General features: G+C 39.7%; 1 protein-coding gene across 3 annotated transcripts in view; it reads right to left on the bottom strand.

The window, feature by feature from the left end:
- Positions 1–2399: 2399 nt before the first annotated feature.
- Positions 2400–15352, bottom strand: part of MAPK6 (mitogen-activated protein kinase 6) — a 37668-nt gene continuing 24715 nt past the window's right edge. For all 3 annotated transcript variants that reach the window (XM_075273466.1, XM_075273467.1, XM_075273468.1), the window contains 5 exons: positions 9405–10584; positions 5817–5961; positions 5240–5404; positions 4929–5130; positions 2400–4839 (listed from right to left, as the gene is read on the bottom strand). In XM_075273466.1, the coding sequence (XP_075129567.1) occupies positions 3744–4839; positions 4929–5130; positions 5240–5404; positions 5817–5961; positions 9405–9959 (2163 nt within the window). In that variant the 5' untranslated portion in view covers positions 9960–10584 and the 3' untranslated portion in view covers positions 2400–3743. The remainder of the gene's footprint in view (positions 4840–4928; positions 5131–5239; positions 5405–5816; positions 5962–9404; positions 10585–15352) is intronic.

The raw sequence follows: 15352 nt of genomic DNA, 5'->3' as shown, positions 1-15352 counted from the left end.
GCTGTAGTGCAACATCTGTTCTGCCTTCTACCACAGTCAGCAATAACCTTTTCTGTATTTTATGCTACATTTGTTATGATGGAATCAGAGCAGATAAACTAACCTCCGCTCTCCACATGCATCAATAAGCCGTTGGCACCCATTTTATAGGTACTAACTAGAGATGAGCGAGTAGGTGTTCGATCGAATACTAGGGTATTCGAAATATTCGTACTCGATCGAACACTACTAGCTGTTCGAAGTTTAACCCCTTAAGGACCAGGCCATTTTTTGGTTTCGCATTTTCGTTTTTCCCTCCTCACATTTCAAGAGCCATAACTTTTTCATTTTTCAGTTCACAGAGTCACATGATGGCTTATTGTTTGCGGGACAAATTGTACTTTGTAATGGCACCATTCAATATGCTGTGCAATGTACTGGGAAGCTGGAAAAAAATTCAGAATGAGGCGCAATTGGAGAAAAAATGCATTTGCGCCATTTTCTTATGGGTTTAATTTTTACAGCATTCACTGTTTGGTACAAATGACATGTTACCTGTGTTCTACATGTCAGTACGAACGCGGTGATACCAAATTTATATAGTATTTGAAATGTTTTGATACTTTTAAAAAAATGATAAACTTTGCAAAATAGAAAAAAAAAATTGTGTCATCATGTTCTAACACCTGTAACTTTTTCATATTTCTATGTATGGAGCTGGTTGTGGTGTCTTTTTATGCGGGACAAGATGATGTTTCTATTGATACCATTTGGGGAAAGATCTGATGGTTTGATCACTTTTTATTCAATTTTTTATAGGCGGCAAAGTGTTGAAAAAACGCTTTTTGGCTGTTTTTATTTTTTTTGCCGCTACGCCGTTCGCAGTACGGGATAAATGTTTTAATATTCTAATAGTTCGGGCATTTTGGAGCGCGGGGATACCTAATATGTTTATGTTTAATGTTCTTTAATTACTTTTATAGCTAATCTAGGGAAAGGGGGGTGATTTGAACTTTTATATTTTTTTATTTTTTTAATACTTTTAAAAACTTTTTTTTTTCTTGTTATACATTTATGATCAGACCCCTTAGGTACCTTGAAACCTAGGGGGTCTGATCGCTCATACTACTACTGTAGTATTGCAGTGAATAGCAGAATCCCAGCACTTCTATTAGACGATGCCTCTGGCATCGTCTAATAGATCTCGTGCAGAGACAAGCCTGGAAGCCTTCAATAGGCTTCCGGCTGTCATAGCAACCGATCACCGCCCTCATGTGACGTTCAGGAGGGCGGCGATCGGCGAAACATGGCGGCGCCCATGCCGCCGGCGCCGTTTACACACTGCGGTCATGTTTGACCGCAGTGTGTAAAGGGTTAACAGCAGCGATCGGCTCGGGCACCGACCGCTGCTGTTAGTGGCAGGTCCTGGCTGTATGATACAGCCGGCATCTGCCGTGTATGGAGCGAGCTCAGCGTGTGAGCTCGCTCCATACATCCCCATGCGACCCATGACGTACAGTTACGTCAAGGGTCGCTAAGGGGTTAAGGTTCGATGCAGAACCAGCGTTGATTGGCAGAATGCTATACATTCTGCCAATCAACGCTGGTTCTTCTCTTACCTTTAGAAGTCTTCTCCGCGCAGCGTCCCCGCTGGAATTCACTCTGCCTAGGCATCCGGCCTAGGCAGAGCCGACTGCGCGGGCATGCCCTCGCATGCGCAGTCGGCTCTGCTCAGGCGTCAGGCCGTGTAGAGCCGACCACGCATGCACAGTCGGCTCTGCCTAGGCCCCGATGCCTAGGCAGAGTGAATTCCAGCCGGAAGATGCTGCGGGGACGCTGCACGGAGATGACTTCAAGGGGAATGCAGCCTGCCCGTCACTCGTGGACTTGGTAAGTATAATTTTATCGAATTTTGCCTACCCCTGAAACAAGCATTTCCCCCCATAGACTATAATGGGGTTTGAAATCCGTTCCATCAGTCGAACAGTGTGCGGCTGTTCGAATCGGATTTCGAACCTCGGACATTTTAGTGTTCGCTCATCTCTAGTACTAACCATTCAATACCAAAAACACCCCCAACAAGGCCTGCTCTTTTGGAAATGCTCAGACCTAGCTTTCTAGTTGCCTTGATTTAAAAAGCTCAGACTCTCACACATCAATCTCAATAACTAACATAGGTTTTGCAGCCTAATATTTCCCACCTCTTATAAGATAATCAGTGACATTCACTTTACCGGTCAGTGGGTTAATGCTATTATCAGTCTACCTTATTTATTCATTTCCTTGCTTTCTATCCACATTTCTACACTAGACTGGGGAAAAATAAACAAACACATGATACATACAGATTTTTCAGAAAATTAGCACATCACAAAACTATTGAAAATACACTGGTTTTCAAAAGACAAACTAAAATCTCATTTGTTGCTGGCCATGTTTATTTGTCTTAAATAGGGGACCCAATAGTACACAAATAGTATGCAAAATTCAGAGGCAAAACAAGTTTCCAGGGAATTTAGATACTACATGCTATTCTTCTCATGCAGGTTTGAAAATAAAAATAAAGGAATTTTGGTAAAAACATACAATAAAAGTCAAGAGAAAAAAAATCTTACATAGACAAATTTTAACTTACAGTAATGTTGTACCATAATTAACTCCATGCATGCCATTCTTAGCATTACAATAAAAAAAAAATGAAAAAAAAAAATAATAATTCTAGGAGTATTTCATATTTAAGCAATTCCTATGGTTTTGTAGAGATCTGTCAAGCACTTTGAAAATACAAACTCCTACACACAGTGAGAACTTTCCTTGAAATGAAAACACTTAGGTGAAAAGAAAAGTGAAGACACATCTTGTTAATATGCAGGTTAAATATACAACAATGTAAACCGCAAAGAATAAAAAAAAAAACGATTCAAGACTGGGACAACCTAAGGCTTTCTAGATGTTAATACCTCAGTATAGTATTAAGCAATAGCCATACCAAGCTGCTTAACAACCAGAGAGATGGAAGTTGCCCTAGCATGCTTCGAAACCGTTCAAGACATCTATTCTCAAAATGTGATATAATAAATAAAATACTGCATATTAAACACTTCACTACATAGGATGCAATCCAGAACATTTATAAATATCTCTGCAATTTTTTTTTTTCATTTAGGAATAGCTACTAGAATAATGCTGGCTTAACAGAGGTGCATGATGGATAGCACTACAGGCGGCCACCAAGTGACCACCTACTGTTACCTTGAGGTAGATAACACATGCGTACCAAAATCTGCATTCTTCAGTTGCTGCTGGTATCATGTGTTTCAAGAAATGGATATGAAAAAAAATAAAATAAAAAAATCTAACACACAATGAACTAGATCGAAAATAAAATACAAAACTGACATTTTCATGAAGTATGTAATGTGTCTCACTGTGTTACATCAAGGCAATATCATTAGATTCTGAGAAAGATAGCAATTGATTGGATTTTGACTTCATTTAGTGCATTTTCTGTCTCCACCTATGTTGCATTATTTTGTTTGTTTTTTTTTCCTTGTGTGCAAATGCCATGCCAGTTTTAAAATTAAATTGTAGAAAGTAATTATAGATCGTAAAAACAATGGTAAACAAAACTAAAATGTTAAATACGTACTAAAAATACTATTCAAGTAAGAAAAAATCTGATGTAGAAAGAAAAAAATAGGAAAGAAAAAAAGAAAAGAAGAGGGACAATTGATAGAGGATATGTAAAGAAATTTTTGAGTGTTTTAGTTTAGATGTTTGAGAATGCTGCTATATGTTTTGCGGGGAATTTGTGGGGACGATTTCATGACAGAAGGGGTCAACGTGGCTTGTATTGATTTAAGGGGCGAGCCGAGAGGATTCTGAAATTGGGGAATACCAATACAATCCAGCTGTTTATTAAGAATGAGATCTCCGCTAAAACTCAAGATGCCCTCGTCGTTTTCTTTACCCCCAACCTTTTCATCTTCTGTTGGCTCCGGATCTAACACTTCTGCCTCTTCTTTCTTACTAAATAAATTGTCTAAGTAACCTGTGTAGGTATTTTCCTTCTCGACATGATCATCTTTCCTTACTTCACAACAAAACTGGTCTTTAAGGAAACAGTCTTCACCACTTATGATGGGACTGTCCCAAGAATTTTGGTTTAGGGCACCCAATTGTGCCAAGTTGGCCATTCCTTTCTCCTGTTTTTCTAGGCTTACAGACTTTGATATTAAGGATTTGTATTCAAGTTGTGTGACAGAGCTATTCAAGTCGTTGAGTTTGTCAACACTGGAAGAATCATTCTGCAAACTGAGCTCAATGGTACCTGCTATAAATGAATCAAAGTCAAATTCTTTACGTTTCTCCCTTTCTTTTTCGACTAGCTGCTGTGACGCTTCCTTAAGAGCTATCTGAGCTTTAACCAGACCGTTTCTTTCACATTTTGATTTGCCTTTTTTATCAGACCTCTCCTTACTTTGCTCTTTCCAGTTAGACAGATCTATAATAAGTTTTGGCTCATAATAATGATTCACTTCAGTCTCCCTCCACACTAGATTATCTAGATAAGACGAGGACCTCATTTTGAAGTTACAAGTATTGCTACACTCCAGATCACAATATTTGTTCTCATGGTGATTTGAGTATTGCCAAGAAGGCTCAGCAGAGAAGTAAGGGTCAAAAGCTGGATCTTCAAAATACTTTTCTCGATCTCCATCCAGATATTTGCGAGGGTCAATCTGCACCTCTTCCTCATCACTTCCATCAGAGAGAGCCCTTGGATCACGCTGGACTTCATCAACTTCAAAATTATTATGTATAGGCCAATCGTGGTCTGAATACTGACTATCAAGGTATCTGGAGAGAAAGAAACAAATGTAATTGTTTTGATATGGTCATATTTTTATGAATTTAAATTGTTCATAGTATAAAGAGAAAAAAAATACCTTTCACAATTATAAACATGGCCATGATTGTCCTCCATCAGTAAGATATCATCCACCTCATCTTCGATATGAAATGGATGGCTGGAAATTGGCTCATCCGTTGGAAATGAATAGATGCTCATGTATGGGTGAGACAAAGCTTCTTCTGCTGTTAGTCTATCCATTGGACTAAATGTCAGAATTTGCTCCAGGAAATCTAAAGCTGTTAAAAAGGGTGAAAAATACACTTTATAAAACTTATTCTTTCCTCACCCAACAACAAAACATTTACATATTAAAAGCATTAGTTTCTAACTAACTCAGAACCTTACCTTCAGCACTGATGCCTGGAAGCAGCTGTGTCAAAGGAGTATGTGGCACCGTCATATCGTTTTTTATATAAACTGGGATGACATTAAGTAGTTCTTGTCTATCTTCTTCATGTACAACAGGTATCGATTCTAAGATCAGCTGCATCTGCTCAAGCTCATGAGCACCTATGAAAGCCAAGGGAAAGTAGCATTATGCAGTGAACTTTCAAGGCAAAAACTACATATAATGTATATAAAAGTGCAGCACCTTTTTTTTTATTATAAAGAAAACTTGGGTGAACGACCCTCAAGTCAGTGACAAAGACCAAGAAGTAAATATCAAACAAGAGGTAGTACTTGAATGTATGGAGAAAAAAAAAAAAAACAAGAAAAAAGACTTCTTAGCCCAAATGTTGATTGAGATTGGTCTCTTGTGGACTGACAAATAGAACTTCTTTCCCTACTGTGATGACTTGCTAGACAGGACATTTATACTGGTCTGGAACAAAAATTCTTGTGTTTGTGTGTAATGGTAAAATGATCAACTCATTGCATTAGCTGAATAGATATTTCAAGACAACATTCTCAAGCTACCAACCTGCAAACAGGGTCTTTCCAGTAAGCATTTCTGCAAAGATGCATCCAGCAGCCCACATGTCGATAGCTTTAGTGTAATTGTTGGGAGAAAGTAAAAGGCGAGGAGATCTGTACCATTTAGTGACAAGGCCTTCAGAAAGATGCCCCTGTGTAAAAGAAAACAGAGAAATAAGGAATGACATGGAAATAAAAAACTGCACCATCTAAAATGAACTTAACATTTTTGGCAAGTGCTGTTAGTTTGAGATCTACAAAATAAAAGGTTTATCCTTTATAATAAGCTCTTCTGACTGGTTAATGTATTATGGCTAGCGTGACACTATAGTTGTGATGCTGATTTTGAAAATTCTATCAGAAGCTTTAAAGTAAAGAAAAATAAGTGACAAAGATACAGCATTTAACCACTAGATAACCATGACCTACTCGGACAAAGCATAGCTGAAGAAGGCCATTTCTCAATAAATAGTTGTTCTGACTAAAGCTCTACTCAGCTGATCCTAGATAAGGCAGGGATAGGGTCCTAAAATGAATATAACGCTGTCAGCCTCTTCACTTTAGCAATTGTGAGGTCTCAACATACCCACAGATCAAGAGTTCTGACAAGTCACTGGAGTGTCAGATGTTATCTACAACTACAGGTCTGCTTTAATCTGTACATCGGCCACGTTACCTTGATGTCTAGGTCACCTGCTTCTCTAAAGTCTATAGGACTGATGGAGAACACTTAGCCGTCTTCATCAGTCCAATAGACTTGTACAACACGTACTCTTGACTACTAATCATACTAATGCCTCCTGGCTGCGGACATGTAGTGTAAAAGGAATGAGTGCTCTGGATTTCTGTTCTAGTGATTGGTAGGGGTGTCTGTGGATAGGTCGTAAAAATGTAGGAATACCCTTTACAGAGTCTATTACATGGCACAATATATGCACATATTTCAATGACATATAATACGCAGGTAAAAATGGACTTGTTAGCCTAGAAACGACATGCAAGTCACTAGAAAACGTAGGGGTTGTCAATGTGCAGGCACAAACACTAGCGCGTCCCTAAACAACAGTACATGCAGGACAAATCCCTATTGAGGTTATCCGGTAATTATGGTACATAACAGGATGTACACGGCGCTCGTAATAAATCTCAGAAGTCTTATTTGTTAGAACTTGTTCTTGTACAGCCTTATTCCAGAAAAACAGCATGCTGCCATGGACAGCTGATAGCTAAATAGTGAAAACTTATCAAAGTTACTTAGCTGTGGCATGTGATGCTGAACACTGGGGGCAGCTTACACAAGTCTTAAAGCAGAACTGTTGTTTCAGTGGAATTATCCGGACCAGCAGGTATATGTGTACATAAGGAAGAACATTTTGTGGTCCTTATATGATTTATATTCAGTAGTTTCCCCATCTACACAGGTTTAGACCAGCTGCCATACACTGTACATGGTAAGTACAGGAGTATTTGCTCTAGAACTAGCTCAGAAACAGCCCCAGGACCGTGCAGGTCATGTATGGAGAAGTACGGACATGAATAAAGTGCTTTATTATAATAAGAAAGATGCTGAATGGATACTTTCTCTCTTCTCCATACACTTCTATAGACATGAGTCATGTGACCTGTCCATCATGTTACAGCAGGGATTTTCACAATGAAAGTCACTTTTGCACATGGAGCAGAAAGAGAGGTATGTCTCTCTGATAAAATATATTACAGTGTCTTACAGTTGCCTGTCTCCATTCATTTATGCAAAATTAATAGAAATGACAGTGATTATTTAAGGAAACCTAAACCATATGATCAAAATAAGGAAAAAAACCATTGGTGTTTATTAGGCTTCGTTGACATCTCTGTAGAGATTCCCTTTCAATGTCAGCCAGGTATGCAAACAGTTCCATTGGCTTTCATTACCACTGCACAACATTTTCTCGGATAAAACAGCTCAGTGTGATACGCTATTTTGGCTATCATTTTTGACAGTATCTGCTCTTGATGGAACTTGTGATACAGATGTGGACACCCTGAAGTAGCGCTTGTGTGAGAGTCTAAAGACTTCTCTTATTCTGAGATCTATCAGGGGCCACAGTGAAGGAGATGTTGTTTGGAACATCTGACATGGACTAAGTATATGGACATGTGAAGGACATTTGCACACAGTATCCATAACACTGCACCTGCACTGTAATCCGAACTAAGGTCAGTTCTGCGGCTTCAGGCTTTTAACCTGTAATTTAAGCAACCATACCTCAGGACAGATGATGTTCTTATGTCCTGGGTAGTCTCAAGTGGTAACCTACACCGATTAACCACTACATTAAAAGCACCTGCCTAATATTTTAGAACAAATTGTTTCTAGGACATTACACAGAAGTTCAACTGAACAGAGATCTGGAAAATTTGGTGACCAAGTTAACACCTTGAACGCTTTGTTATGTCCCTCAGACAATACCTGAGCAATATTTGCAGTGTAGTGTGACACAATATTCACAATATTCTACTGAAACAGGGAATGTCAGTGCAACACTGCTTCTCTGATATCTATTCAGATGGACTAGACTTTACGTGTACAAATAGGAGTACTGAACAGCCATGACCCAGTTGCCAGTCATCCTTCAAATTTCACAGCACCATTTTGGAGATTCACTTGCTGCCTAAGATGCTATTACACATGAAGCTTTTACCTACACTCATCAAACAACAAAAACATGTTCTCAAAATGCACTCCGACAAAACGCACACTAAGGGTGCATTCACACTGAGTAAACGCTAGCTTATTTTGTAGAGTAAAATTACACTTGTAAATTTTGCTATCCCATTGACTTCAATGATATTTTTTTACAAGTGTAAAAATACGCCTGTAAAAAATACGCCTGTAAAAAATACGCCTGTAAAAATACGCCTGTAAAATGTCATTGAAGTCAATGGGATAGCAAAATTTACAAGTGTAATTTTACTTTACAAAATAAGCTAGCGTTTACTCAGTGTGAATGCACCCTAAGGGTGCATTCACACAGTGCAGTTGAGCTCAGTCTATAGGTGAATAAGAAAATAAAAATCATAACGTTTTGATGAGATTTTTGGTGCAGTTCCTTTGACAGATAAGTCACATTTATTTAATATGTTTTACCCCTAACATTAAAGCTTAACTAAACTCTTGATTTTTTTGGCATTATTTGTGTTATTAATCCATTTTGTAATATACTTTAACAAATTTTGGATCCTTTCCATGAAGTCCTGCTTCACTTTATTTTCTATCTTCTGTATTGAGAGCTGTTCCTGCCTCTCCCTGAATGTTACTATGTATGGTGTATGTGCTGGGAGTACTGGACTATGTAATATGTAGAGCAAATGAGGGGAGGGGGAGAGTAACTTTAAAGAGTTATATCTCAGATATAATAAAAACGTACAAACTTACTTTTGTCGTCATATGAAAGAGGAGATATCAGTCTAGTCTTTTTAATATAACCCATAATGAGGTAACTACTAGAGTTAATTTACTCTCAAAGCCAATCTTTCTTTAGCAGCCATCCTGTGTGACACTAGTGTAAATGCAATGCACAACCCATTAAAAACCAACCTACAGGTTACTCACCTTATGAGAGTAGTGGGGATCCATAATACGTGCAAGACCAAAATCTCCAATCCTTACAACCAAATCTTCAGTGTTTATGAACAGGTTTGCTGGCTTGAGATCTCGGTGTAGCACATTAGCGGAGTGGATGTATTTAAGCCCGCGTAACAGCTGGTACATGAAAAGTCGGGCATGCTCTTCACGTAGAGGGCCTTGCTCAAGGAGCTTGGCAAGATCGGTCTCCATGTACTCCTGAACAATGTAAACAGAGTTCAGCTCGGTTAGGGAGCTTACATCATCAGTTAGGTGCTCTCCATTGGGGCCGAGAATTTCATATACTTTAACAATGTTTTCATGATCAAGCCTCCGGATAATTTTGATCTCCCGCAGAGCATGTTTGACACTCTGAGGGTCTGTCAGGACAATTTTCTTCACAGCCACTCTCTTATCACAGTCATTGTCAACAGCAGAAAAAACTAAGCCATTCCCACCATAGCCAAGTGGTTTTAAGTCCATATATCGAGAGCCCAAATCAAACCCATGAATGTTCATGAGGCTTTCAAACTTTTCGGCCATTTTGACTACTTTTTTTCCTCCAGAAATTTTCACTTTTTCCTAAATAGTTGATGATAAACCACTGTTAGCTTCTAAAGAAAAGGTTTCATATACCTTACAAAATACTCTTCTTTAGAATGGTTTACTCCAATTTTCAAAGCATATCAGCCTGCCAGGCCTGGTGGATCCCGCAAGCAGCGACGCTAAAGCTCGGTTTTGACTGTATAAAAATGACAGTATTCATAGTTCAGAAAAGATGCAGCATTCCAGCAAACATCAACTAAAACACTCACTGGAAGTGAAACGGAATGAAATGACATACTATGCACACGCTTCTAATGTGCAAAAAAAGTTAACATGAAACAAAAATGTGAATAAATATGCACAAAATAGGCTTCTATGAACATCCTCCTCACAGTGCAGATACATTCAGTGTTGAACTGATCCTGAGCAGCGGCATTCTATGGTGCTGGTAAGCACTAGAAATTTTTTTTTTTTTTTTTATTAAATATTTTCTATACAGTGCATCCGAAGAGGAAAACGTGGCAGACTTGAAATTACACAGGAGTTTTCCTGTTAATGATCAGGTGGCTCCAGCTCACCACAATCACAATCAAAGCTGCCATCCATCTTATTCTCACAAACCCTGGAAGAGAAGAGAAAGACGCAGGTTAGCAGCAATTCCAGGAACAGAAAAACTTACGACAAAGGAAAAGAAATCCACGCAAGCAATACCAAGAAATGAGCAGTAAGAGATGTGTGTTGAAGAGGTTGCCTTGTTACGTGCGAGGTAATTCAATACCTGAACTAACAGGGTCTATTTCAGTTCAAGCTACATTTCCCTTCAGCAGCGTCTACAAAGAAATAAATGTCTGGCTGGATGTAACCGATCACCAGGAGAGCTTCTGTTTATTAAAGGGAACCTGTCAGGGTGATTTGGAACACTTAACCACCCACAGGGCCTTATGGACTGGGGATTTAATGTTCCCTATCACCCTGTTGTAAAGCCATACATGCCCGCACTAAAAACAAAAACCTGTCTCCTAATCCTATGGCCTGATGCTGCTGCTGCAGTTCTCTTCTTAGTGATGCCAGAGAAGTACACCTTGGCTTCGGTGTGCAGTCCACAGACTTCGGGGCATGCACAAAAGTCCCCTGAGACTTCTCTCTAAGTAGGTTTAAAGAGTTTTTTTTGTTCCATAAGGATCTCTAGGTGGTTTAGTGTCCCAATCTGATCGGACCAGTTCTGTTTAATCTAATTTTATTTTATTTGCTGAATACCATAACCAATACATATACATTTCTGCCATAATAATTCTAGATTGGTACATTTCAATATCATAGCATTAGATCTCACCTTCATCCGCACAGACAGTTTGGGTTTTAACACTATTAAATGACACCATAATCATAAGGGTAAGACAGAACTTATATATAATATAGATTTTAGAGATTCTGTACATTGAGACAGACCGTAGTGAAATGCCTGACAGAATTTGTCATGGATACACTGTATATTACTGGCCCACAATAAAGGGCGAACAGTTTTTACATTATATAATTATGTAGAATATACCAATTTTAATATATCGGGAAAGAAAGCCGGTCCGCAGTCCCTCCAGGTACAATAAAATATACCTTTTAATTCTTCATATTAAAATTGCAGACTCCAAACAATATAGAAAACACAAACGTGAAAAGTTTAGAAAAAACAAACCATGACTAAGAGGTAGCTCAACCTCGAAACGCGTTGGCGTTTGTTTTAACCACTATGAGTTTGTTTTTTCTAAACTTTTCAGCTTGAAAACTTGCCTTGAGAGTCTGGAGGTACATAGGTCGTGCACCCCACCGGGATTTGGATTTTATGGTGAGCTTCAGTTTATATTTTTCATTATCAAGTGATACCAATTTTAATAACCTTTGTCATAACGAACCTCTAACCAATGGTTTTCAATTGTAACTCTTGCACAGGGAGCCATAAGGTTTATTCTCTTTATCACTTGGGAAATCCTTTTACAAACCAAAACCCATTTTATAATTACAAAATGCTTCCAGGTTTCTATGGGGTAGCGGGCCACATAAGCACACTGGTGTATCGCTCGCATGGAGGATGCAATTCCCTGTCCTCCTGACTGCTGGGGGACAGAGTGGTTGGACTGCCAGCATTGTGACTCTTGTTCCCCATCTTGTGTATAGGAAATAAGTGTATATAATGGGACAACCCCATTAAGGCTGCAGCCACACACAGCTGGAAAGCTCAGGTTTTTGTTGCACATTTTGCTGTTTTTTGAGTCAAAGTCAGGAGTGGATCTAGCAGAAGGGAAAAGTATCAGTTTCCTCTACATGTCCCATGTTCTTTTGAGGCTTCTCTTGGCTTGCACAATGCGCCACCTCAACCTTAATGGGTTATTTTTACCATGTAAATCTATGGCATAGAGAGTACCTTATTATAAAAATGTGCCCCACTACACTGAACCACTCCTGCCCATATCATGCATTCCTGTTACCTCATGTAAATGAAGTATTACTATAAAATGTATGTGGACAGGTCAGTGAAGTAGTAACACAGTAAGGCTTTGTTGTGATCATTTCCTCCCCCAGAGCTCAGGTTGATAACTGGCTGAAGTTATACAGAGATAGAGTAAGAATGTTCTCGCATTGCTATGACTAAGTGCACACGGGGTCTGTACACTCAGCCTAATGTATACAAAGGTAAAGACTCCAGATGTTTACAGTAGATTTCCTATAAGTCCCTATTCACCAGATGGAGGCCAAAAGTGTCATTTTGTTCTCTGTCTGGCTGCTATGTGTCAACAAACCATTTTTTTTTGTCTGTACAGTGAAGTGCAGCCGACTGAATATCTCAGGGACAACCTTAAAAACAAACAAAAGAATGACTTGTGGTATAGTTTTAGGGTTTTTAGTTTTTTTTCTAGTTTAAAATATAACACCAAAAATAACAGATGCCACTGCACGGCATCTGTGACAAGTCTCTTTCGGAAGTAAACACCCGATGACAGGCTAAAATAAGGCATTTAGAGTCTTGCTTTCATTTTCTGTCCATAAACTCATTTAAGGACTTTAAGAAGTACAACAGGAACATAAATAGCTTAAAGCTTCAGGTATAAACAACTTTATATAAATGAATGGTCATATCTTCTTAAAGAGAGTCTATCACCTCCCCCTGCCACACTCAGCTGCCCCTACCATGTTACACATCACAAGATAGAGAGAAACATACATGGGTTATGGACTCCAAACAGCCTGACTGAAGAAAAAAAAGGAGGAGAGCAGCTTAAAGGGCTTGTCTCACAAAGTAAAGTGAAAATGACCTTTCTTGCACTCCACAGTCAAGTGAGTGGGACTGGAAGTGTTGGAGATAGCCAAAGCATCGCGCTCAGCTATGTCTGCTGCTATTATTGATGTGAATAGGAGTGCCAAAGATAACTGAAGTACAGCGCTCATTTATCTCCGGCGCTCCCATTCACCTTCATAGCAGGCCAGAGATAGCTAATGTACAGCTCTTCACTATCTTCATTGCTCTCATTGAAGCGAATGGGAGCGTCGACCGTCACCAGTAATGGCCACATTCAGCCTGGCTGTGGAGCGCAAGAAACATCCTTTTCACTTTACTTCAACAGCCCCTTTAAGTGGTAAAGGTCAGATATTTCTTTAATATGGTGTATTACAAAGTTTCTTATATTCATATGCACTTTTCAGTAATGAAAAGTTGTTTATTAATGGAGGTATGTTGTAAAGCATAACTCCAGTAATAAACAGCTTTGCATAAATAAGTAGTACAGTAAGATATAAAGAAATATGGTTTCTTCTCCACTTACTAGGCCGAATTACTTTCCACATTCAAGTTTAAGAAGAGGGGAGGAGGGGTGGCTGATGGAAAAGACAAACATATCTACAGCTACTACACTCTGCTACTCTGACTGAGGAAGAGCTTTATGATATTGATAAGAGGTAATAAACCTATCAACCAGCTGCTTTGTCCTTCCTAGATATGGAGACAGATTTCTATGTAAAACACACAGTCTGATGGAAATAGGAGAACAGTTTAATAAGTGGTGAAGGAAACATCTCCTTAAGATATTACCGACTTTCTTATCTTCAACTGCACTATAAATTTATGAAGAGTTATTTATAACTGGAGCTATGCTATAAGATCACTGTAAAAAAACCATTCTATGTTCCATAAAGATTTCTATATTCCTGCACAGATAAATGTATTGGCGTCCCCAGAGTATGAATGGAGCGCCAATACAAATGCGTGGCTTGTCGCTCCATCAGTAGGGGCGATTCTCGTAGTGTGTGGATTCCAGTGGTTAGAGCCACAACGATCATTATCTCCTATCAGTAATGTCCTAATTAAACCTAATGTGGGAAATTACCCTCTGCAAGCTGGTCATATGATATAAATGGCTCAGCCATTTAAGCCTCTGAATCGCACTTTTTGGCATCCACTTTCAGGCCATTTTTTTATTATTTTTTTGGCTGCTTTCACCCGATCAGTGAGACATTTTATTAAGATAACTTTTCCTCATAATTCAGACCCCTGCTGATCTTAAATTGATAGAACATCAATTGTATAGTCTAGAAAACCCCTTTAAGCATAACCACAAATGTACATAAGTGACTTATTTGTCCCTACAGAACGCCACATCCCTATATAATGATAATAATTCCCAGCATGGAATCACGTTATAGTACCACCAGGTGACCTTTAATACTGAACTGGAAGATCCTTTGCTCATATGACATAGATGGCACCACCATGTAATAAAGCCTTGTGAAGCTGCTGAAGACAAAGACCGGCAGCCGGCTCCAGTACAGGTGTCCCCGGCATCATGGCCGCCCCCAGTCAGCAGACATCTCACATTACACACATCACCTCTCCTAGGAGATGAGCGCAGATGGGAAGCTCTGACGTCACGTGTGCAGGGATCTGCAGGGAATTCCCTGCTCTCACTTTCCCGATCAGCTGTGTATTGTCTCTGCCGGAAGAGCAGCGGCCATGCTGGGTGAAGTAGTCCCACCCCGGCATTAATAGCTCTAGGCTGAGGATCACAAGACACGCTGTATGTAGTCACCCGGCTCCAGCAGCCGACACGTTGCATCGGACCATGTGAGTCACAGAATGAGCTCTCTGTCCCGCATCCATATTCCCCTCCCACAGCCGGATACAGAGGTCAGTACAATAGCGGCCGCACACTACACACGGCTGACTCACACACACACGTATGACTGGCGGAGGTGTACACAGAACGTCATGTAACACACACACAGCGTCCACACACCGCACCGATAGAAGGAGGAGGGGGCGAGGGCATGCGGCGCCCCATTGGCCGCACATTCCGGAGGCCGGCCCTCCTTCCCGGCTTCATTCCCACAGCTGCCAGCTGGGC

Source organism: Leptodactylus fuscus, chromosome 5 (assembly GCF_031893055.1).
Source record: "Leptodactylus fuscus isolate aLepFus1 chromosome 5, aLepFus1.hap2, whole genome shotgun sequence".
Taxonomy (NCBI): Eukaryota; Metazoa; Chordata; class Amphibia; order Anura; family Leptodactylidae; genus Leptodactylus; species Leptodactylus fuscus.
The sequence above is the reverse complement of the archived record's forward strand: the minus strand, read 5'-3'. Positions and strand labels throughout refer to the sequence as shown.